The sequence below is a fragment of the Candoia aspera genome, chromosome 1, assembly GCF_035149785.1.
Source record: "Candoia aspera isolate rCanAsp1 chromosome 1, rCanAsp1.hap2, whole genome shotgun sequence".
Classification (NCBI taxonomy): domain Eukaryota; kingdom Metazoa; phylum Chordata; class Lepidosauria; order Squamata; family Boidae; genus Candoia; species Candoia aspera.
Genome location: NC_086153.1, coordinates 42081107 through 42104907, shown reverse-complemented (window position 1 = coordinate 42104907; position 23801 = coordinate 42081107). Strand labels below are relative to the sequence as shown.

General features: G+C 38.3%; 1 protein-coding gene across 1 annotated transcript in view; it reads left to right on the top strand.

Moving 5' to 3' along the window:
• Positions 1-23801, top strand: part of CAMKMT (calmodulin-lysine N-methyltransferase) — a 276327-nt gene that overhangs the window by 221581 nt on the left and 30945 nt on the right. The window contains exons 4-6 of the mRNA XM_063318079.1: positions 7806-7866; positions 20904-20958; positions 22048-22111. Coding sequence (XP_063174149.1) covers positions 7806-7866; positions 20904-20958; positions 22048-22111 — 180 coding nt within the window. The remainder of the gene's footprint in view (positions 1-7805; positions 7867-20903; positions 20959-22047; positions 22112-23801) is intronic.

Here is a 23801-nt window from a genome sequence, read left to right as displayed (position 1 = left end):
CGCAACTTTGTGTTGTGTGCCAGTTACGCGCTTTCCTGGACCGAGAGGCCCTCCAAACAGTCACTCATGCCCTGGTCATCTCACATATAGACTACTGTAATGCGCTCTTCATGGGGCTACCCTTGAAGAATATCCGGAAGCTACAGCTGGTCCAGAATGTGGCCACGTGGACAATCTTGGGTGTCCCAAGATTTGCACACATAACACCTTTGTTGCGTGAGCTGCACTGGGTCCCAGTTTGCTTCCGGGTCCAATTCAAGGTGTTAGTCATCACTTTTAAAGGCCTACATGGCATGGGACCAGGATATCTGAGGGACCATCTCATCCCTATTACATCGACCCGCCCCATCCGGTCATTCAGGGAGGGCATGTTACGGACCCCATCTATAAAATAATTCCATCTAGCAGGGTCTTGGAAGCATGCCTTCTCTGCTGTAGCTCCCGCCCTTTGGAACATCCTTCCCCCAGACGTGAGACAAGCCCCCTCACTCCTGGACTTCCGCAAAAGATTAAAGACCTGGTTTTGTCTGCAGGCTTGGAATGGGAGGGGGAATAATTACACCTGGGGATGGCTAGCGCCGTAAAGTGATTCTGAGGGGCCTATTATACTCAAGGACTGATTAAGATCTTTTTGCCATGTAGATTTTATTATATTTGTATTTTTATTGTATTTTGTAATGTAATGGTTTTATATCTTAATTCTGTTTTATTGTAAGCTGCCCAGAGTCCCCCTGTAGGGGAGAGATGGGCAGTGAATAAATTTATAAAATAAATAAATAAAATAAATAAATAAACTTGTTAAGTATCTATTAAGTATCAAAACAGGTAAATATTCATGCCCATTCTACATTGAATCAGATTGTAAATCCCCCTGAAACCCTAATCTGATAAACATGCACGCCTTTCAGCCATTTCAAGAGTTCAGAACTAAGGGGAAATTTTATTACAACTGTTGATTATAGATTACTGTTTGTTATATTGATACTTTCTTACTCAGTATATCACTGTATACTTGTACAATGCTGGTTGTAAGATGCTTAGAATCAAATTATTGAAGTGTCCTAAAAGCAGAAGGAAGAAAGGTGAGAGCCAAAGAAAACTTGAGATTGTCCAAGCAGAAATAAGTGGATGTTTTAGGTATAAATAAGTTTAAGTAAATCAGAATGGGCCACTGTAAATTACATTTAAAAAGAAGTGATTTAAAAATGTCATTGCTAACTCTATGATCAGCTACAATATAATCCACTAAATGTATCTCCTAGAACCAGTGGATATCCCTTGAATATTGGGTTCATAGAAGCCTGTGCGCCTATTACACATGCAGTGGCAAAAGACAGGAGACTGAGTGAGGCAAAGCTGCATATTGTCCCATACTTATTTAACTCAGTGAAAGAATGGCAGGAGTGAAAGAGATGAGAGCTGAAAGAGGAGTCTAAAACACTAACAATTTGAGATATTTGGACAACATAATTTGTTAACCAAAGGCAAGGAATACTTAGGAGAGTGAATAAAATGGAAATAAAATAAAATAATAAAATAAAATGGAAAGTGAAAAATAAAAATGGAAGTGAAAATCAAATGGAAAGTGAAAAATCTAGGTTAATATAAATATTGAGAAGACAATAGTAATGTCAACCAGGATGCTTAGTGGAGTTACAGTTGATGGCAAAATAAAAGTGGTAAATAGTTTTGTTTTCCTGGACGCAAGATAGAGATAGATAGTGTGCTGGAAAAGTAAAGAGATTAGTCTTAGGGAGGAATGCAATAACAAACTTAGCAAGATAATGAAGGATAAAGATAATTCTATGTCAGCAAAGATTTATAGACAGCAAGAAGAACTGGATTGCATACCTTAAATATGCATTGCAGATGGATGATGGACTTGAAAAAAAAAAGACTATTCTTGGCAAACTGAGATGCATAGAAAAAGAGGAAGTTGATTGAAAAGGTAGATGAATAGGATCAAAGAAGAGCTATAGATCATAATTAGAGACAGGTCAAGATGATAAGCATTTGTCCATGAAATCACAGATGTAGAGCCAGATTCAATGATACCTAAGCAACTAGGTTTAGTGTATTTATTTTTAATCGATAATAAACATAGCCCAAATTTCTGCTTCCACCCATTCAAGTGATATCACTATGATATACCATGCTACCTACAATCTTCAGTACTTTCCTGCCAAAAGTTTCCACCACATCAAACTATAAGGATTTGCATACTTTTAAGCACCACTCTAATATTGCTGCTACCCTCTACATCCCAGCAGTAATAGAAATCCAATTTATATGAAGACAAGAGAAAGGACCATTTCTGCTGTTGCACCTCAACTTTACAATTCTTTGTCCTGGAGGCCAGTTTGTTATCATCTTTAATTGTGTTTAAAATATGGTAAAGGCCTTCTATTTTAGGCAGGTGCTTGTTTTACTGGGTGTGTAAGGGAACACTTCACTGTCCATGGTGTAGTAATTCAAGGAGGCATTGCAGCAGACAAAGAGAAGGGCTTATTAGAGGATTAGAGAAGGAGACAAAATGGAGAACTGTGAGAGTACTATGTCTAAAACCATTATGTAATAAAATCTGATCAGTTATAACTTACTCTAAGAAAGGACACAACCCATGGACCAATTAGCAATGGCACTTTCCTTTTGTGGAATGACTTATTAAGCACTCCCTAAAACATCAATTTCTTAAAAAATCCAAGTTCATTCATAAGACAGGAACATAAGTCATGTATTGTTTGTTTCCTTTGCATGTTTATTTCATTGTCAAAATTTCACCCAGTATCATTTTTTTCTTAAGTGTTTTGATTGGAAGAGTGATGATTTCTATATTCACGTAAAGTTTTTATAATACACCTACTTCTGACAGTTGCACTTAGAAATAGGAATGCCATTTAGTTAATGAGAGCAAAACTGAAATATCAAATGCACAGGGAAGGGAAATACACAAAGTTGTGTGTTGCAAAAAGCCTTTCACATACAAAAAAAGGTCTAAATAGGAAACATAAATGGAAAGAGGAGGTTTTATTGCAAATACCTGCTGAATCTGATACGTGTTTTTGCAATTCATCTTAAATTTCAGTGAAGAATGTGTAGGCTTTTTGATATAATCCAGAAAAAGACATGGCTGAGCTGTTAAAAAATTAACCAACCAATCTTAATTTGGGGTATGTGCTTAGTCCTAACATCATGTTTGCTAAAATCAAATGGAATATTAGAGAACAATACAGAAGAGAGGAACAGCGGTTAGAAAAAATATTGCATGATCCCTTTTTCAAACTTTTTTACAAATCCCTTAAGGCTTCTCTCCCTCTTGATTTCAGAGGCAGGTGGGGATGGGGTTAAAAAAACAAAAGTACCTGGGATGCACTTTGCAAGGGAGAATAGATTAGGAAAGAATAAAGCCCCTTCTCAACCACTGTTTGTTGGGCAATTGCTCCTTATCCCCTGCAGTTATAAGAGGTTTCTGATTAAGAGCCCAATGTTTCTCTTGTATCTAGTTCTGCCCTTAATAGCTATTAGCATTATTCATATAGTGTCATCTGTGTGCAGGCATTTTACAAAAAATGAGAGGGCTTGTTCTCTTCTGAAAGGGATTACAGTATAGAAAATGACACTAGGTAGACCACAGAAGAAGGAAGAAACAAAGGCAGGAATAAACAGAAGAATATGAGATTATTGCAGCTGCATACTCTGATTTAATGGCAGTAGAGTCAACTGAGTGAGTATGATAACCACAGGCTTCTGTCAAAGCATATTTGACTTGATTTACATTCATCTGGATTAGAGCCACTGGGTAAAATTTGGACAATGTTGGGTTTTTTAAATCTTTGATTTAAATATGAAATAGGATCTTCTCCCTTCAGCACTGTTGGCAGGAAGATTTTGTGGGACTCCTTATTTACAGAGATTTTGTCCTTGTGGATCCAGGGAGGTAGAAATTCTTGCCCATGTCCTCATATGGTGTCCTTTTTATGATGCCCCAAGACATGCTTTGATCTCTCCTGTCATTTCTAGAGTCAATACTGATAGATTTTTTGTTTATTACTCTTTAAGGGATGCTAACTCTACACTCACACACCAGGGAACCAAATATCTTTATCAAGTCATACAATTGCACAAAACTTTTAATTACATATGTTGTTTTACTGTTTTATTCTTTTCTTTTTTTCCCTGATAATGAATTGTTGTACTAAACTATTTCTCTTTTTCTATTGTAAAGGCTGGTCAACAATCATAATAAAGATATTTGATTTGATTTGAATATGAAACAGAGGGTTTATTAGTTCTCCCACAGATTTCAATAAACACTTATAATGCTTAACATAAGCTGGGACTGCATTCGGTGTTTGAGATGAATGAGAACATTTCTCATCTGAATAGGTTCTTGATAATAAAGATATATTCGAACTCTGCATATTATAAAATATACATCAGTACAACAGAGTAGAAGTCAAAGTGCAAACTCCTCCACATGGATTGTAAAGCTTATCCCTATTTTAAAAGCCATCAAAGAGGATTACTTACCTGTTCAAGCAAGAGAAGCTTTTCCTTTTACTCAAATTAACAAAGGTAGTCTTGCTGCTCCTTTAATGCTTTACTGGCTAACACTATGTGCTTCCATATTTGAAACCTGTTTGTGAGAGACCACTGACCACTGTTCTTTTTACCTGCCAGCTTCTGGAATTAATACTGACGTAGCTCCTTGTAGTCCTGGAGAATAATGGAAAGAAGCAGTGTATGTAGCTGGTACCTGACTTAGTTGGGTGGATTTAGAGGACCCTGTCCATGATCTTCCTGCTATAATGTTATTAGCAACAGCTACTAACTTGGCTTGAGTCCTAATGTGAATTGTATTAGGGGCAGCAAATAACGCTTTCAAACAAAATATAGGCATCTCTCCCTCTGCTGGTATTTTTTTGACAGCACAATAGCTTCTTGATGCACTGTTGTCATTGTGTTTATAGTGCCTTTCTGCACAATACACCAACCATGTAATACAGCCAAGGTGGAAAAAATGGGCAGTATTTGCAAAACTGCTTGTGTTAGTGTTAAATTATTTAACATGTATGTTGGTCATTAAATAATTTAACATATATGTCTTAAAAACAAGTGGAAAATGTTGTTAAGATGAGCATTGTCACTTCAGGCACTTTATTTTTAGCAATAATAAAGGGACAAACAGGGAAGGAGGAACAAGGCTAAGAAGAAACAACATTGATTTCAGGTTTGGTTTCATTGAGCAAGGAGAGGAGGAAGTAGAAAAGCCCTTCAGAAGGAGACAAGGAAGTTGTCCCAGAAGGCTGTGTAAACACTGTGCCCAACTGTTTTTTGAGACACTCCAAAAAAACTCCTGCTGATGTTTTCTTTTTTTTCCCCTTCAAATCTGCTGCTATTTTTATCATATTTTTGCAGGTAGCTTATATTCAATAAGCTGACAAAGAACCATAGAAAATCCAGTCTGAAGGTACTTTGGTCACCAAATAGAGGGTAGATCCCTATTTTCTCTCCAGAGAACTACAGTATTTCCATGGTCCTGAGAGATGAAGGAGGAAGAAAGTGTGCAAACCATGAATGAAAAAGACTCTCATAAAAAAGGGACTGTAAAATGCAAGAACAGAGTAAGGAATCTTACTGGGATCAGTGGATGACATGAACCTGGTGTACAGTGAGAGTAATCCAGAAGTTGTAGTACCAGGGGAAAATAAATTAGTATATGTTTGACCAAGATAGAATGTATCTTAATTTAATAGGGAGAAATACAGAAGCTTAAGACCACTCTTGCAAACATGAGAGAGATACAGGAATAATAAATGATAATAAATGAGCTTTTTTATGCTATGTGTTTGGTTTGACATAAATATTGATTTAAATATAGAGATTAATTTTGAAATAAGTGCCATATGTTCTAAATTAGCCAATTACTTCATTGGGGTTCATATGTAAAATTTAAAGTATGATCTACAAAATATGTTTTGAAATACAAATGACCAGTTTCTCTGCTCTTGTAAGCTTGGCTGATCTAAGAAGATGCAATACCTTCAAAACTCTGCAACTAGCAGTAGTTTGGTTTGATTTCCTTTTCACATGTTTCAATATTTAAATACTGTCTGTGTTAGAGTGTATAATGATGATCAAACATTGTCATGTCATGTCAGTGGGAGAAGATGGGGAGGAGAAACTTCCAGGAAATGTGTGGAAGAGAAATAAAGAGGTATTTTTCATGCCTGTTTTTCCTCTATCCCTCCCTCGAAGTTTGAACTAGACATTTGTAGCTGAGAACTTTCCCGTCAGTACTACAGCAATCTCATCCTGTTTGCCCTTACAGGAGTCTTACAGGCTCTTCTGTATCCGAGAATTTACCATCCTTGGTTCTGGATGGGGTTGCACTACCCCAGACAGACCTGGTGTGGAATCTGGGAGTCCTCCTGGACTCATGACTCCTGCTTGAAGAGCAGGTGGCAGCCGTGGCCAGGAGGGTCTTTGTTCAATTTTGTGCTGTATACCAGTCATGCCCTTTCCTGGATCAGGAAGACCACTGGTCAGTCACTCATGCCCTGGTCATCTCCTGTATAGACCATTGCAATGCAGTTTACATGGGGCTACCTTTGAAGAATATCCAGAAGCTACAGCTGGTTCAGAATGCAGCCATGCGAGCAGTCTTGGGTGCCCCAAGGATGGCACACATAACATCTTTGCTGCAGGTGCTGCATTGGGTGCCAGTTTGCTTCCAGGTCCAATTCAAGATGTTGGTTATCACCTTTAAAGCCCGACATGGCATGGGTCTGGGTTACCTGAGGGACCATCTCATCCCCTTTAAATTGACCCGTCACACCTGGTCAGGCAGAATGGGCATGTTATGGACCCCATCCATGAGGGACTGTCGATTGGCGGGGCCCAGGAAGAAAGCCTTCTCTGCCATGGCCCCCGTTCTGTAGAACACTCTTGCCCCAGAGGTGAGGCAGGCCCACACTCTACTGGCCTCTGTGGAAAGGGGTAAAGACCTGGCTCTGCCAGCTCACTTGTGGGGGTAAGGGGTAATCAATCCTGGGGGTGGTTAGCACCTTGAAGAGGCCTCTGTGAATTATAGGAATTTAAATTAAGAACTTTTTAACATCCCCATCTTGGATTTTATATTTATATTGTTATTTAAGAATACTGTTTTTATTGTATTTTAACCTGTATTTATTTTAGTTTTATTGTAAACCACCCAGAGTCACTCTTTAAGTGAGATGGGCGGTGATGAAATTTGAAATATAAATAAATATGAATATAAATAAAATAGTGATACTGTATCTTAGGGCCAGATGCGGCGGGGTGAGCTCCCGTTGCTAGTCCCAGCTCCTGCTCACCTAGCAGTTCGAAAACATGCAAATGTGAGTAGATCAATAGGTACCACTTCGGCGGGAAGGTAACGGCATTCTGTGTCGTCATGCTGGCCACATGACCCGGAAAATGTCTACGGACAACGCCGGCTCTAAGGCTTAGAAACGGAGATGAGCACCGCCCCCTAGAGTCAGACACGACTGGACTTTACGTCAAGGGAAACCTTTACCTTTACCTTTAAACACATACCATACATGTTAAAAAGGGGTGTGGCTTTGATCATGCCATCACAGCCACCATCTTGACTTTTTTTTTTATCCCTTCCACCAAGACACCCCCATGGGGGGGGGGAGTGTTCTTTCTTTTGTTTTTGCCTTTTATGTTCTGTTCTGTGTTTAAAAATGCAACACAAGATTAGTCTATGGAGATGTAAAAATATGTCTTGAAATATTATTTTGTTCTTGTTTTCTTAACAGGTGTCTGGCCTTCTGAAGAAGTACTAGCTTACTACTGCCTCAAGCACCATGAAATTTTCAGGTATAAAACCAAACCATAAAAGACCATCTTCAATCCATGGTTTCTATTTTACTTGCATAGCAAAATTTGCTATGATTTAAATCCTAAGATTGATTTTTTAAAAAATTCAAGGTGAAAGTGTGTTGCTATTAACAAAGTATTGGGATCTGCCTTTGGGTACTAATATTGCATCACAAGCTTTCTGCTATATGTCAAAGTCTTTTGATTTCCACTCAATGCATTTTCTTTCACTTTGACTTTTGGGAAACAAAAGTGAGGCATCAATCAATTGATACTGATTGTGAAGTTTGAGAGAAAAATAACAACATCCTTTACTTTGACCTCTATTCTGAAAGTCAGCATAATGTTCTCTAGGAAGATGGGCTATATTTTTAAAGCAGAACTCTGGCATCAGGGAATTCTGGTGTTTATGTTTTCATGTATTTTTCATACTTACTCTTCATCGGCTCCCTGGCTCCCCATCTTTCTAGGCATGCTGGAACAACAAAGAAAAAATAATAAGCCAGATTTTTTAGTCTTGATGGGCTTAAGAATTAGCATTTGATGGAATCCCTGAAAAAATTGTTGCTCGGGGACAGTAAGAAAGTATTGAGTTGAAGGGACTCAGGTGAAACAAAAGCAGGATGATTTTTGCAGCCATTGGCCATATACACCCTTGCAATCAATGTTTCTCATGGGTGATTCAAAAGATTGCACGCATATTCATTCTGGGGCAGTGTTCTTGCTGCCTAGATTGCCTGCCACTCTATTCTGCGTAGTTGAGTAAACTTCCTAGTTTATAACACTGTTTGCAGATACCAAATTTGAGGGGTGAGGGGAGGGATAGTTTGTTTTGATGCTACCATAGGTGAAAGTTAGTAGGGCAATGCCTCCCATCTTCCTTTTTTGTTGTGAGTTTTGTTTGTTTGTTTTAAAAAATAACCTTCCTTTTTGGCTTCATTTTTTTTCCTAAAATGCACTAAGATGGGATAAAGTAGAAAAGGTGATGGCTGCCAGCTGGTTTTTGCCAGGAGGAGTTCTGATACTGCAACCAAGATACATGACAGTGCTAAAGCAGAAATCTATCACAGGGGTAGCATATATTGCTCATCTTCCTGTGTTTAATCTTCAGGTCCAAACTTATTCATTCATCCCATTTAAGGACCCCAGATTCCTACCCAACCCAGTTTCTGGCCAAAGTTCTTATAGCCTGCATCCTGCTCAATACCTCTCACCTCTCACCTCTCAACATGCTTGTTAAGGAAAACTTGATAGAATAATGTTAGACCCATTCCAATCGAAAATGATATTGTGGGATTGCCTGCCACCTGATTATACCCTGGATTGGATTGGACTTGCAGCTTTGTCTCTCCAATAGATGACATTGCCAGAAAGAGATCCTGTCACAGTTCTCCAACAATGGCTGTCATATCCTCTAAGATCCTTCTTTATGCCAGCTGAGACTCTGGGGTGAGGGTGACAAAATTCTAGCCATGAGTGTGACAAGATTTCAGCCATGGTCCTGGCTAAACAGACATAGAATCCTCTTCCCAGGATAACCACCCTATCAGCAATGTTGAGCCTAAAATCATAATTGCTGCAGCTGAGGGTGTGCTAGAATGGTGCTCATAGGGAAACTAGCTTGTTGTCTGGGAGAGGTGAAGTGCAAATTGCTATTTCTAGCTGTCAGTCTTGGCATCCACCAATAACACTGTCATCACAAGTATCAGAGCTTGAAAGCTATATGAACAGTTCATATAATCAACGGACACTGAGGAACCAGCAAATTAAAAGGTCATCTTGATAATGGCTAATGTATAGGTGACCCATTCTGTTCCTTACTGCCATATTTTAAAAGGTACTGAACATTTCAAATTCTCCCAAAGCTACAGATATTTAATTAGCATTGTCTTATTGCTTTGCTATTGGCTGTTGAATTTAATGCCAAACAAATGAAGTCAGGTGGGTAAATCAAAAATAGTCTGAATTCAGATAGGATATCCAATGTTGCCATGAGGACCCCATTCTGTAAGGCCCAATCAATGTAACAGCAGAGTTAAATGAAGTACAACACAAAGAAAAAATTCTGTTGGAATAGCATCATTGCTGTGGAGCCCTGTGGTAGGACAGTTGGGATTTTTGGGGAACAATACTAAATGAAAATTCAGAGATGATTGATGGGGATGGATGACACTATGATTCCTCCAGCTGCATATCTTTTAGCAAGCATGGTTGCTGCAACCTCTAGCATACAGCAGAGAGAAATGAAATGAGTAGCAAATGTAGACCTCTGAATGGAATTTGGAAACCTTGGGTGAAACGTTTGTATATAAAAAAGCCAGTAAACTTTCTTTCTATGTGAAGTTTGCCAGGTTCGGACCCTTGAATTGTTTCCTTGTACATTGTTTCGGGTCATGGCAAAGATAGTTTGGCTGGTAGTTACAGTCACATTTTCCTTCCTCTCTTCAGCATCGCTGTTTGGCTAGTGACTGTTAAAGGAGTTTTGAAAATTATAGCTACAGGGCAAGAAAGCCTAGAATGAAGGCCAAAGTGCTTGTTACAATTATAATCAAACTTGTGACAGGCATATTCCTGGAATGTATTCTCAGCAACTGTGTATTGGAAATCCATTCTGTTGCTGCTACTTCCCATTCATAGTTTATTGTTCAGATGTCCCACCTGGCCCTAGCACTGTGTGATGTCCTTCCATGAATACATGATGGGCAGTAATAGTAATAGTAATAGTAATAAATAAATAAATAAATACTTCATTGTATTCTGTGGTGACCTAATTTCCAACAGAGCACATGCCTTCTTATGCAGCCTACACTATACCCATACATGCAGTAAATCCAGCTTTAAAAAGCTTTTCTTAAGTTTCTCCTTCACCCTTTTTCTTGGATCTCCCTCCTCTGCCTGATATTTTTAGTAAGGAAAATAAATCCACATGCTGCCAATTAATAGGCATCTTTAACTTCAATCAACTTGACCATTGTTTCATCTGGGAGTGGTAATAAAAAACAAGAGACTGCCTGCCAAAATTTTTAGATGAAGAGCAAATTTTCCCTCAGTTGAATTTAGCAGCTCCCTCAGTCCAAACATGTAGCTGGTTGCAAAAAACAAAGAAGTACACCAGAAGAATGAAACATCATACTTCTAGGAAAGCAATAGAGGACTCCAGAACCAAAGGACTGCCAGATAAGACATCATTCCTCAAAAGGGATTCTTCAAATAGCAATGAAAATTAATGAGTGGTGCCTGCCTACCTTCTAAGCTTGCCAGAATAGGCTTTTAGGCTGCATAATTACAGAAAATCAGATGGATATCAATATACCACAAAGGTGAAGACTCAAAAGGAATTTACCTCTCACAACTCTGGGCAGTGTGAGAGAGGTCCAAAAGGAGTCTGAAAGTAGAATCCATAATTTAACATAAACAATAAATAAATAAGATGGCTGTTCCTCATGTATTGTCCTAGTAACCACCATTCTCACCAGCCTTCCCTGGTCTGATATTCTGGCTCTGACTTTGTTTGCTTCAGCCGGTTCTTCTGTCACCAGTCCCCTCCATGGCTTCCATGATGACCACTGTTTTCTGTCTCCATTCCCCAATGCCAACAACTTCTATGAGAGCCCAGCTGTCCTCACCAGTCTTTCACTCACTACTACCTCTGTCATTGTCCAGAGGCCATCCAATTGTTCCCTTTATCTGGGATCAACTCCAATTTTAAGTCTGGTCAGTTCATTCTCTTTGTGTTCTTGCTTTCACATCCTCCACTGGTCAGTCATTCCTTTTCATTCCATGACTGTCAACATACTTCTTTCCAGTTTACTTCCCCAATCCTAACGTTCAATATTCCTTCCACACAATCTTTATTCCTCCATCATATCTGCATCACTGCCCTGAAAATAAAATAAAACAAACCTTCCACTGGTGTCAACAATCCTTAGTACATGCGTACATACATAAATGAAACATTTATTTGTTTGTTTGTTTAATTTATTTAAAGGATTTATATGGCCACCTAACTCACACAACTCCAGGCACCATACAGCAATAAAATAGAATTTGTTACTGTCCCCAGTAGCAAAACCAACCAGGAATTAATAACAATAAAACGCATAGTTGGTCACACCAACATATACCACACCTCTCAGGACAAGCCCATCTAACATCCTGGCCCCAACACCTGAGATAACAGCTAGGTCTTCAAAGTCTTCCTGAAGGCTAGCAGGCTCAGGAACAGACAAATCTCAGTGGGGAGAGTATTCCATCTGACAGGTGCCACAAAAGAAAATGTTAAATCAATAAACATAAATGAAATTTAATTTAATATTTTTATGAAAACAGCACTTCAAACATTTTTGTTAAAACAATTATTCTTTGTTTTCTCCTTAATTGAACACAACCTACAGAATCCTTTGAAAATTTTAAGTAGCAGATGTGCTTTGCTAATCTGTTTGAGGGGCTTATGTGGTGTTTTCATGTTTGTTTACTTAGTTTCAATACCTGAAAGGAGAAAGATTCTCATTAGTAGGCTCATACAGTAGATGTCTACTAATAGCCTAAAATTGTAAAATAAGATTAAAAAAAATAAAAATAAAAATGAATCATAAGAACCCAATGAACCATTGTAAATGCTGTTTCAGTGGTGGTGTTGGGAGGGGGGAGATTGAAAAGTTTGCTGCCTGATACAGGCTATATATAGACATTTGTGGCATTTGATATAGTAATTTCTATACCTCATAATAGCTAGAAATAATCTATTTCTGTATCCAAGAAATCCTCACATATTATTTGCATTCAGAGTTAATAAGAAATCAGCAACTAGCATTATGTGAATAAATAAGCATAGTTGAACCTAGGGCTCATATTGCTCAGTCTCACAACTTCTTCTCCGCCTCTGTCATGACCACAAAGAGATCTGCAGCTTTCACTTCCATTGTCAAGTAATCAATGAGTAGCACTGCACCCAAACTCTAAATTTCAGTTTATCTTAATTATGAATTATTGGCTGTAGATCTGGAACCAGACCTTGCAAGGAACCCAGATATCTACTTTGCCCCCACATATACACCAACAGCACCAACAGTCCTGACAACTTAAGATACATTAGAGGAACTTTCACATGTTCTTCCTCTAATGTAATATGTGCTATCATCTGCCAACAATGCCACTCTGGATTCTACACATGTCAAACAGGCCAAAGTTTGTACAAAAGAATTAAAACAAAAGGACTCAAAACAAGGACAAGGTAATATCAGAGCATTTCAACCTCCTAGGACATTCCACTGCAGATTTCAAAGTAGCCATTTTGGAAAAAAGAAACTTTAGCAGCACAATCAAGCAAGATATTGTTGAATTTCTATATATCAAAAGATTTCAGGCTGTCTCAGAAGGTCTCAACAAACACAATGGGCTTTTAATACATTACAATTGTTAATTGATAGGGTACCTGTAATTTGTCTCCTGTATAATCCACATCTGCATAACCACCTAGTTTTCCCTTCCCTTCCTCCCCCGACCTCATCCCAATTTAAATCCTGCATCAGGTTAGCCACTCCATGACCTGATCTGATGAAGTGAGCTGGAGCCAATGATGTGCTGGAGCCAGCTTGTACAGGCTCATGAGAGTTGATTGTTAAATTTTCTGGAATTTTGCCAGCCAGTTGACAGCAGAGCTAAGCCATAATACCTAGTGTGCCAGTCAGCTGTTTGATGGGTAGCAGTGGCAATGGAGCTGTTAGACCCAGTTCTTAAGTATTTACCACCACACTACTGGCTATAGCTTACAAAAGCTGGTGCCTTTTAATAAAAAGTGTTTCTCTGAAAAGGTGGTACCAGACTCCTCCTGATTTTTCACTAGTTTTTTAATGGTTAATTAATACTATTTTTTGCTTAAGTTTTAATTTTCAGTTTGTTTTGGTTTTACATTTTATTAGCCATCTAATTAGCCATCTGCAAGATTCACCAAAGTAGAAAGGTGGAGTATAAACAGAATAAAGAAACACTCAGTAAAGCATAGTTAACTAAAGCATTGTTAAAAATGCAGTGGCTGAAGGTTCAGAAAATGTTTACTTTCCTGGTTGACCAAAGTGACATCATCTCCACTGTACTGAAGAAGGAGACCATAAAAAGGAACAAGACTTGCCTAGGTTAATCTCCATAATGATCAACCATTGTTTATGAGCACTAAGATATGAATCTGAAGTATAGCTGATCTCTTTTGTCTTTCCTGTTAAATAGTGTCTCTTCTAATATGTGTACAGAAGTTTTTTTTTTTATGGAGGTCCGTGTAATGTGATCCTCCACATGTAAAATGTGATTTTCTCAGAATGGAAGGTGTAAGCCACATGGAGGAAACAGATTTTTTTCCCCAAGTACTATTCTTATTTTTCAAGATGAATCCAATAGTAATCCTGAATGTTTATACTGAAAATAACTGAAAAGATGTCATCATCCAAATAAAAAGTACATTATTAAAACATTATGTGTGATCACCTAAAAAATCAATATTCGGATTGACAACATGTGAATCTGAGCAAGAAAAAGAAATCAAATGACCCACTTCACTCAGGTTCTGGCCAGGATTTAGTACTGAGACAGCTTTGGTCACACTTGTACATGACCTGTGGCAGAGCTAGAATGGAGGTGGTGTTTCTATCCTTCTGGCCTTGATCTCTAAGCAGCTTTCAATACCATCACCCATGGTATTCTTCTGATCCAGCTCCATGGGCTGAGGATTAGGGGCACCATTTTACAATGCTTCTCTTCCTTTCTCCTGGGTTTGTTCCAGTCAGTGTTAGTTGGGGGGGAGAGATCACTCCCTAGACCGCTCCTTTGTGGGGTACTGCAGGGGTTTGCTCCCTCTCCCAGCTCCTTTTTCAACATCTACATGAAACTGCTGGGTGAAGTCATCTGCTGGCTTGGGGTTGAGTATCATCAGTATGCAGATGATATCCAATTATATCTTTTGACCCCGGGCCGGCCAAGGGAGTCTGTTGAGATTGTGACCCAGTGCCTGGAGGTTGTGTAGGTTTAGATGAAGAGAAACTGTGTCTGACTCAATTCTATCAAGCTCGATGGCTGTGGGCATTTGGACTGCCCAGATCTAGGAATATCCCACCTCTGGCCTTGGATGGAGTGGCACTCACAGATGGACTCACAGATCTTGCTTGACGAGCAGATGGCAACTGTGGCTAGGAAGGCCCTTGCACAACTTTATGTCATGTTCCAGTGACGAAAGTGGAGGATAGTCATGCCCTGGTTACCTTGTGGCTAGACTCCTGCAATTAGCTCTACATGGGGCTGTCCTTGAAGCCCTCCCAGTTGTTTCAACTGGTGCTGAATGGGCATGACTTGGCATTCCCATGTAACACCTCAGCTTTGCGAGCTGTATTGGTTGCCATTTTGCTTCTGGGTGCAATTAAAGGTCTTGGTTATTACCTATAAAGCCTTACATGGTATAGGGCCCGGTTATCTGAGGGACTACCTGTCTCCCATAGTATCTGCCCAGCCAATTTGACCTGGCAGGATTGGTGCATTCGAGGTTCCTTCAATTAATTAATTTGATTAATTGATCCTGGGAGATGGTTAGTGTGAGGAGGGCAAAATTCTTTAAAAATCTGAGGCAGCTTAATGGGAAAATGGCAGTAATCATGCAGAACTCTGATTATTGTGCGGGTTTTCTTAGTTTTTTATTTTGCAAGAATAAGAAACAACTGAGTTTCTTAACATTATTCCAAAGCATTATTTATGGGGGAAATGGTGTCATTTCCATCTGGGATAAGGAAATAGTTTATAAAGAATTCTGCAGTGGCAAATGTCACCTCCTCAAACTCAGCCCCTACAAAGAAATTGTACCCACAGTAAAGTCCCCCATTCCCTTTACTCCATCTGGTTTTTGAAGTGCTCATTGTATTTCTGTAAATATTGGTACGAAATACTCTCATGTAATCTTCTTAGCCTTTAGGATTCTGAGAATATATTACATTCTTCAAATGTTTCAGTTTGAATACAAAAAATCAGAGCTAGCTTGCTCATGTGTGAGAATCCCTTTTTTGTTCATAATGAGGAGTCTTACATGATATACCATTTAGGGTATGAATCCGTACAAAGGATATACCCATGTACTATAAATGTGATGGAGAAGGATATTGAGGAATTCTGTGGCAATTGCAAATGTTGGCAGTGGGCCTACCCCTTCCTTTTTTCCCTTTGCTATTGACATAATAAAAAAAGACTTTTGTTTCTTTTAGCTTCCCTTTTGAGCCTACATTCCTTTTGTGCATTAGTCTTTTTCACTTTCTTTTAGTAGACATTAGCTACTTGCTAATATATCTCTTTGGTGATTAAATCCATCTTCCATTTCCTATACAAGTCCATATTAACTCTTTGCTCAGTTGAGAACTCCCTATGCATTCACAGCATTTTGCTACACTGCCCTCATATTTTTCTCACTGGAATGGTGTGTTATTTTACTTCCAGTATCCTATTTTTAGAAGCTCCCAGTCCTTCTGTGCTTCATTTCATCTGAGGATTTCTCTCTATGGGATTCTACCTAATACTTATCTAAACTTGTTGAAATTGGCTGTCCTAAAATCTAGTGTGTTTGTACAACCATGCTCCAATTTCTCTTTCTGAAGTTACTCGAACCCCAAACTTACATGATCACTTCTTCCAAAGTTCCCACTACTTCTACCTCTTCAATGAGCTCTTTCCTACTGGTTAGGATCAAATATAGGAAAGCCAATCTTCAGTGTTATGGGAAATGCAACAGTCAATAATACCACGTAGGAATTTGGGGGACCCTGCAGGCTTGCATAAGTTGGTTTTTCAACAGATGTCCAGGTGGTTGAAGTTTCCCATTACTGTTATGGCTCTTTCCCCTGAAAGTTCTGTAACATGGTCCAGGAGGGTATTACCCAGATCTTCTGCCTAGCATGGTGGTCTATAGCACATTCCCACAGTAATATATTTTTGTTTCCCCTTCATAGCAATCAGTATAGGAATCAAATAGATAACATAATAGGACGTAGAAGACGAAGAAGTACAATACAAATAGACAGGACACTACTGGAGAAGTAAAAGGGGTTAAACCTATGGAGGAAGGCAGTGACAAACTTAGAAAAGATCATGATACAAAGTCACAATATTTCTATGACATAAAGGTCAGGATAGTGAAAGCATTGTTTTTCAGGGGTAATGTATGGCTGTGAAAGGTAAACATCAAGAAACAGTGAAAGAAAAAGTTATATTCCTTTGAATTATGGATTTGTTGATTGTTACTTAGAGTACCATGGATTGTAAGACCCAATCAGTCCTGGAGCAAATAAAGGCTGACTGCTCCTTGAGGCAATGATCATCATGTAAAAACTCACATACTTGGAGCATGTGATGCATAGACTAAAAAAGATTATTATATTTGATCAGAATAGAAGAAGGGTGTTCAGGAATATGGAGATAACCTTGGAGAAGGAATGTGAGAACCGTTAAGTAAATGTCAACTTAGCCTTGGGAAAGAAGAAGGAGTGAAAAAGAAACTCAAGATAACCCCACCTTAATATTGTTTGGTATAAGTGGGGGCAGAGGGAAAAACTATCAGGCTTTCAAGATTCTATTATTGTATCCTCCAACAGTAAAGCAGAGTTCCAGCCGTCCTTGTGGATTCTGTTTTCCAACCTCACCCGTCTTGAAGGGCTGACAAAGAGGAAGGGGAAGGGGAAAACAATAGATGTAGATGTATGGGATCAAAAAGATTATGGAAATGTCCTTGGAAAAGCACCAAGTTACTACTAAGGACAGGTCAAAAGTGCAAGCTTTTGTTCATGCTGATATCAGGACTTGAATCAATTCAGCATGTAACAGTTCCTTTCCAATTCTCCTTTCTATGTGTATAGTTTTTCCTGTGACTCAACATTTGAACTATCATTTGATTTTTTACATTGCCAGCTCCTAGTCTATTCCCACTTTATTGACCCTGACCCTATTGAGTTTTCTGAGATCCAATGCCACTAACGCATGTCAGCTTTTCCTAATCTATATTATTTTTAATGTGTCAAGAACACAAATAGGCCATTTCCTATGTTTTATTGTTTCTACTTCTCTTGTGATTATATGGAACTGGTTTACTGAAGATATTAAGGAACTGATAAAGGATTCCAGGGCCAATACAAGGAAATTCTCCCTTACAATGAAGAGAGATGATTTTAAGAGCAAGCTGTATACCTATTTAACTATTCCAAACCTCTTATTAAATGATGGGATTTTTCCAAGTCCATAGATAAGTGAACCTACTCTCAAAATTCTTCCAGGAAACTAGTACAGTCAACATTCAACTTTGCCTAATACAAAACCATAAAAAACAAAATTGTTATTGATGCCATTTATGCCTGTTCTGAAGAAAATGGAGAGTGCAAATTTCATCTCCAACTAGATTCACCCAGGAAACAGTCTACCACAGTGTTCCACAGATTTCACCCTCAAGTTCTAACATCACTATCAGAACAAATTCAGAGCAACAACTAAATCCATGGCCCCAGTCTGAATGTTCCATCAGGTTGTATACTGTGTATTATTCCTTTGTAATTGTAATATCTAAAGAGGACCTTACGCATTCATATATCTCTCTTAGACATTGCTCCATATGTCAGTTAAGTTCAGTTGTAGTAAATACCTTTGCCTTGCATAACACAAAAAGTGTTTTGACAGAGCAAAGTCCTTCATTTTATATCAATTTTTAAGCTGTTCATCAAAATCCTGACACCAGCAATAGCTCAACAGAGGCAGAAACATGCATATGAATGCTTGCACAATAGTCTAATCTGCTCCGTGTTTAAACTTGAGAGTTCATTGGATATCCCACATACAAGTTTCACATACAAGTTTCCTTCCTGCTGTCTTGGGACACATTTGAACTGAAGATCCTTAGTGTGAAAACTAGTTTGGGTGGCATGGATGTCAAAACCAGGATATCCATCAGTTCAATATGCATTTTTCATGATGATGAGATGTTACTAAACTCTGATACATAATTCATATTAAAGTCAGTTCTGCTTTTCAGAGATCACAGAAAGGGGGGTACTGCCATCTTTCTACTGTAAGTCCACCCACCAGAAGAAAAAAGAATTGACATAGATTGAACATGTGACAGGTCCTCAACTGAGTAGATCAGCTTTGTTTTGAAGAATTGAAGAGTCCTAGGTGTGAAGAGTGAGAAGAGGAATAGCATCATTAGCATTTCTTTGTAGCAAATTTCCCCTGGAGCAGTTTAGATCTATGGGCTTTTGTACATGCAGTTTAGCAGACACTATGAGTGGAAGCTGGATTCTCGGGTAGCCGGCTCAGGTTGACTCAGCCTCCCATCCTTCCGAGGTCGGTAAAATGAGTACCCAGCTTTCTGGGGAAGGTGACAACTGGAGAAGGCAATGGCAAACCACCCCAATATAGTCTGCCAAGAAAACATCGTGAAAGCAGCATCCCCCCAAAGGGTCAGACATGACTCGATGTTTGCACAGGGGACATTTCACTTTTCATGATTTTGAGAAATACTGCTTTGCAGTTGCTACATTTAGAAGAAAGGTGTGCTGATGACTTGAAAATACTGTTTCATCTGGACATGCATGTTACTCTTATACATCCCAAGCTCCAGAGAAATCCAGGAGAAGAAACAGATGCTTTCTGTTAATTTCAGAATACATTCCACTAAGGTCATTTAACTTTTTCTGGCTGAATGCTTGCTGAAGTTCTGACTTGTTAATGTGTGTTGTAGAGTTCTGTCTTGTTTTTCCCCCCCTGCTTTTCCAGTACTGATCACAAAAACATAGGAAGCTGACTTATACTGAATAAAATTATTAATCCATATAGCCCATATTATCTCTAGAGACTGGCAGTGGCTGTTCAGGTTTTTAGGCAGGATTTTTTTTTTTAGTCTTACTTGGAGATGATAGGGATTAGCAGAGGGCTTTCTGAACACAAAGTGTGTGTTCTACCACTGAGCTATGAACCCTCTGGGTCTGATTGGATAGGGACACTCCACTTCTTGGAAACCCTTTCAGCCTTGCTAATCCAAAGGGAAGGAGTAAGCTGTGCCGTAATAAATCAGAAGGCCCTTAAGACTTGGAAAATAGAAAATCATTGTAAGAATATCCTCTTTTATGATATATCACTAGAAATATATTTAATTGTCATGACTGCTAGAGCAGGGCTGTGTAGAAATGGTATTTTACCATAAACGAGGATTGTAAGTTGTTTTTCTGTTAGGGGGTTTAAAAAAATGAAAACTCACTTTCGAATCTGTATTCAGCATATACATATTTAAGTCCATCATGAGCAAATGATTGCAGTAATGACACTGCAGTAAGTTTTTCAGTTGTGCCGCAGACATGCTTACTTTTGAAAAACCTTATTTAATGAGCAGCAGGATTTTTGCCAAGTGGTTGCTCTAACAGACTTCTTAAAACAATCTTTCGTAAACTTTTTCTAATTAAAGTGCTAATGTACAAGCTACCTTTTCACCTGTATGCTGTTGTTATTTTTTAAAGTTAAGGTATATAGTTCGTTCTATGTTGTAATTTCTGTTACAATTGCTAACTATTTCATTCTATAGTCCTCTAGAGGATGGGAGCAAGAAAGAGAGAGAAATAATATTAATTCCTCCATTTACTTGTCTAACTGTTTTTGAAGGAATGAATGTGAATTAACAGTGTTATCCTTTCCTAACAATTATCTTTCGCTACTCTAGCTAGTTTAGTTCTAAAAGACAGGGCCATTGACAAGGGGGAAAAAAGAACCTTCGCGGATTTTTTCAGCTCAGCGGTGGTAATGTTGCCCTGAACACTAATGAGGGAACCCCCACTGGTTTGCCTGCTTTGTGACTTTTCTATTTCATAATTATTTTTAAAACGCAAAACGACATGAGGTAGCCCAGTCATGCCTCTGCTACTTCCTGCTACCTCGGTGTTCACTACAGATGGCAATTTGTTCTTGTAACATATATGTCTCTCTGACCATTTTCATCTAATTTGTATGGGTTCTACCATTTCCTTTCTCTCTTTCAGGGGCCTTGCTGTGTGTGAGCTGGGGGGTGGCATGACATGCTTGGCTGGGCTTATGGTAGGTCTTTTCTCAATCCCATTTCTATTCAGAGGGGGGAACAAAAGGGAAAAATGTTCCAGTGTCTCCAGCGACTGGGTCAGAGAACTGTCAACAGAATCAGCTGCGGTCAAGCTGCAGAATCTTCAGAGACCTTCTAGACTTGACTGGCTTTCGTATTATATCGATTTTATGGTTGCCTCGATGAGGAGAAACATTTTACCTCAGCGTAGTCAATATCTCTTGTTGTGACATTCTAGGCCACATACACGCTGTCTTTCAGAGCCATAGCTAGCGCTCCCCCCGCCCCCCCCTTCAGATTATACTTCACCATTTGCTAAGATACAGGAATAGCCTGGCGAATCACAGTTGGAGCACCATGATATAGCTGCTAATGTTTTGCCTGCATTATTACACCAACAAACATGATCCAGAGCTCTCGGTAATTAGATTCTTTTGAATTAGATTGGCCATTCAGAAGCGTCATTCACCATTCTCTAGGTTCTGAGTCATGTATTCAGGAGATATTATGTAGCAGTGCAGTGCATTAGACAAGTTTTTATGTCTCTACAAATAAAAGCATATTGTTACACTGATTGGCATTTGACAAACCTGTCGTTCTTACACAATGTGTCGAGGTTACAGCCCAATGTGCGAGCATGTCAAAGCTCACAAAAAAATTACCCTTACAAAGCCATCTGCCTGCAATGCAAAGTTATATGAAGGGCATCAGGCAGTCAGACAGAAGCAAGCTGAAAGGCAGAGTGACAGCCTCGGATGATGGCTCTACTAGATAAACAGAAGCCCGCAAATGAAAGCCTCTCAGAATACCATCATCCGCTGTCACAATGCAATTACGGAACTGAATGATAGCAAGATAGAGGCTCCCGCAAATGGAATGATAAAAGTATTGACTGATTTGATTGAATGATTAAAATAATGCAGACATAAAATGAAAAAAGATTGAAGACTGTTACAGGGAAATAGGTGAGGAAGCATGATACTGAAGGCTTGTCACTCCTGTCTTCACTTCCACACAGACAAGCATATTTGCTCATTGTTTGCTGTGCTCTTTCTCTCTCCCTCTCCCCCCCACACCCCCCTTTCCAGGTTGCTATTTCTGCAGATGTCAAAGAAGTTCTGTTAACTGATGGAAATGAAAAGGCTATCAAAAGTATCCTTATTCAGTTAGAAAACTGGTTTGTTGGATTCATTCCGTTTTGTTGGGTTCATGCTCAGTATAAAAATAGAACGAGGGGTAATATAACAATTTGTATTATCTGTGTGTGTGTGTATATACATGTATAATTGTATACTGTTTAGCACACACACAGACACACATCCCGAATAATTATTTATCTGAAAAATTTATAAGTGATTTTGAGAGGTGTACAAGTTAATTATATAATTATATAGTATTCCTGAGAATATATTCAATTATTCCATTTTTATTTTTATTTTTTTCAATTTAGAGAGGAAATGGCAAGTAATTTAATAAATATTGGGATAATTATTTGTAAATATTCAGTGATTTCCTTCCAACAACACTGAAAATGGAATATTTATTACAGCCAATGTTGCAGTTTTAAAAATGGCTAGTTTGCTGAGTTTGCTTTCAGATATTATACACTGCTTTCAGATATTATAGTATATAAATATGTCCCTTATGCATATTTATCTCATTTCTACATATGGTTTGTATTTAATCATATATACACAGTATCACTCCTTGTAACCTGTCCCAAACTTCATGCAAGGTAGATCTGCATTTAGTTAATGAACATTCTCCAATATTTCTCTTGGACCAAGATTTTCAAATATTCCTGTCCATCCCATACATTTATATTATTATTGAATTTGAATTCATTTTATATTTAATCCTATTAGTATATATGCAGGTAAACAATTTACACTTTAATGTGACTGCAAATTATTCCCCCTGAGTTAACTAAGTGTCTACAATAGCACAAGAGCTAAGTCCCATAGTGAATATTAATGGCTGTCAGAAATTGAGAAGGAGCTGCAGAAGATATCTGTTTGCTTTAGTTCTTGATGATAATGACACTTGCATGTTAAGGGCCTTCCTTTGCCAGGAGATATCTAATGTCAAAGTTATAGAGAAATCTTTGTTAGTGCTATCAAATGATCTTCTTTCTTGAGTTTATTCAAGCCTTAGGACATTTTTTTAAAAAAGAAAAAAAGTGTGGTTACAATGCATGTTTAATGCTAATACAGGATATTGGCTAGCAGACTTAAAGGATACGTTTGTTCTTTTTGTGGGCTCTCAAGGTAGCTATAACTGTTTCAAATAGTTGGAGAATTCAGGGATGAAAGCAGTCCTAACTAGAAACAAACACAGTCTATCTTTTTAAAAATATAATGTACAATAGCTTTAAAATAAAGGGAATGGAGAGTCTTGTAGTATTTCACGAGGAAAATATGACCCTTCCTACTTCAGAATATAAGATCCAATTGTATGCTGTGTAGCACAACGGTCAAGTATCATACTATGCTTTACATTACACCTGTAAAAACACACAGACATACATTAGATAAATACCTTTACAATTTAATAGTTGGGAGGCAACATAGCAAAATTAACTTCTTTCAAATAGAATTTGAAGCAGGCTTACTTAGAAATAAGGCTAACAGGTCCCAGTAATTGAGTTCTATGTAACCATATATAGGCTTGTGCTGTTAATCAGGACATTATATTGCATCGTCTTTTAGGGGACTGTAGAATTATCCATGAATATCTGCTGTAAAATTTTACTATCTTGATTCATGATACTGAATAAATAACACATTTTAGCAAATGTTAACAGGCTTAGATTTTACTTTTAGGTTTTTTAGGTTGTACTTTG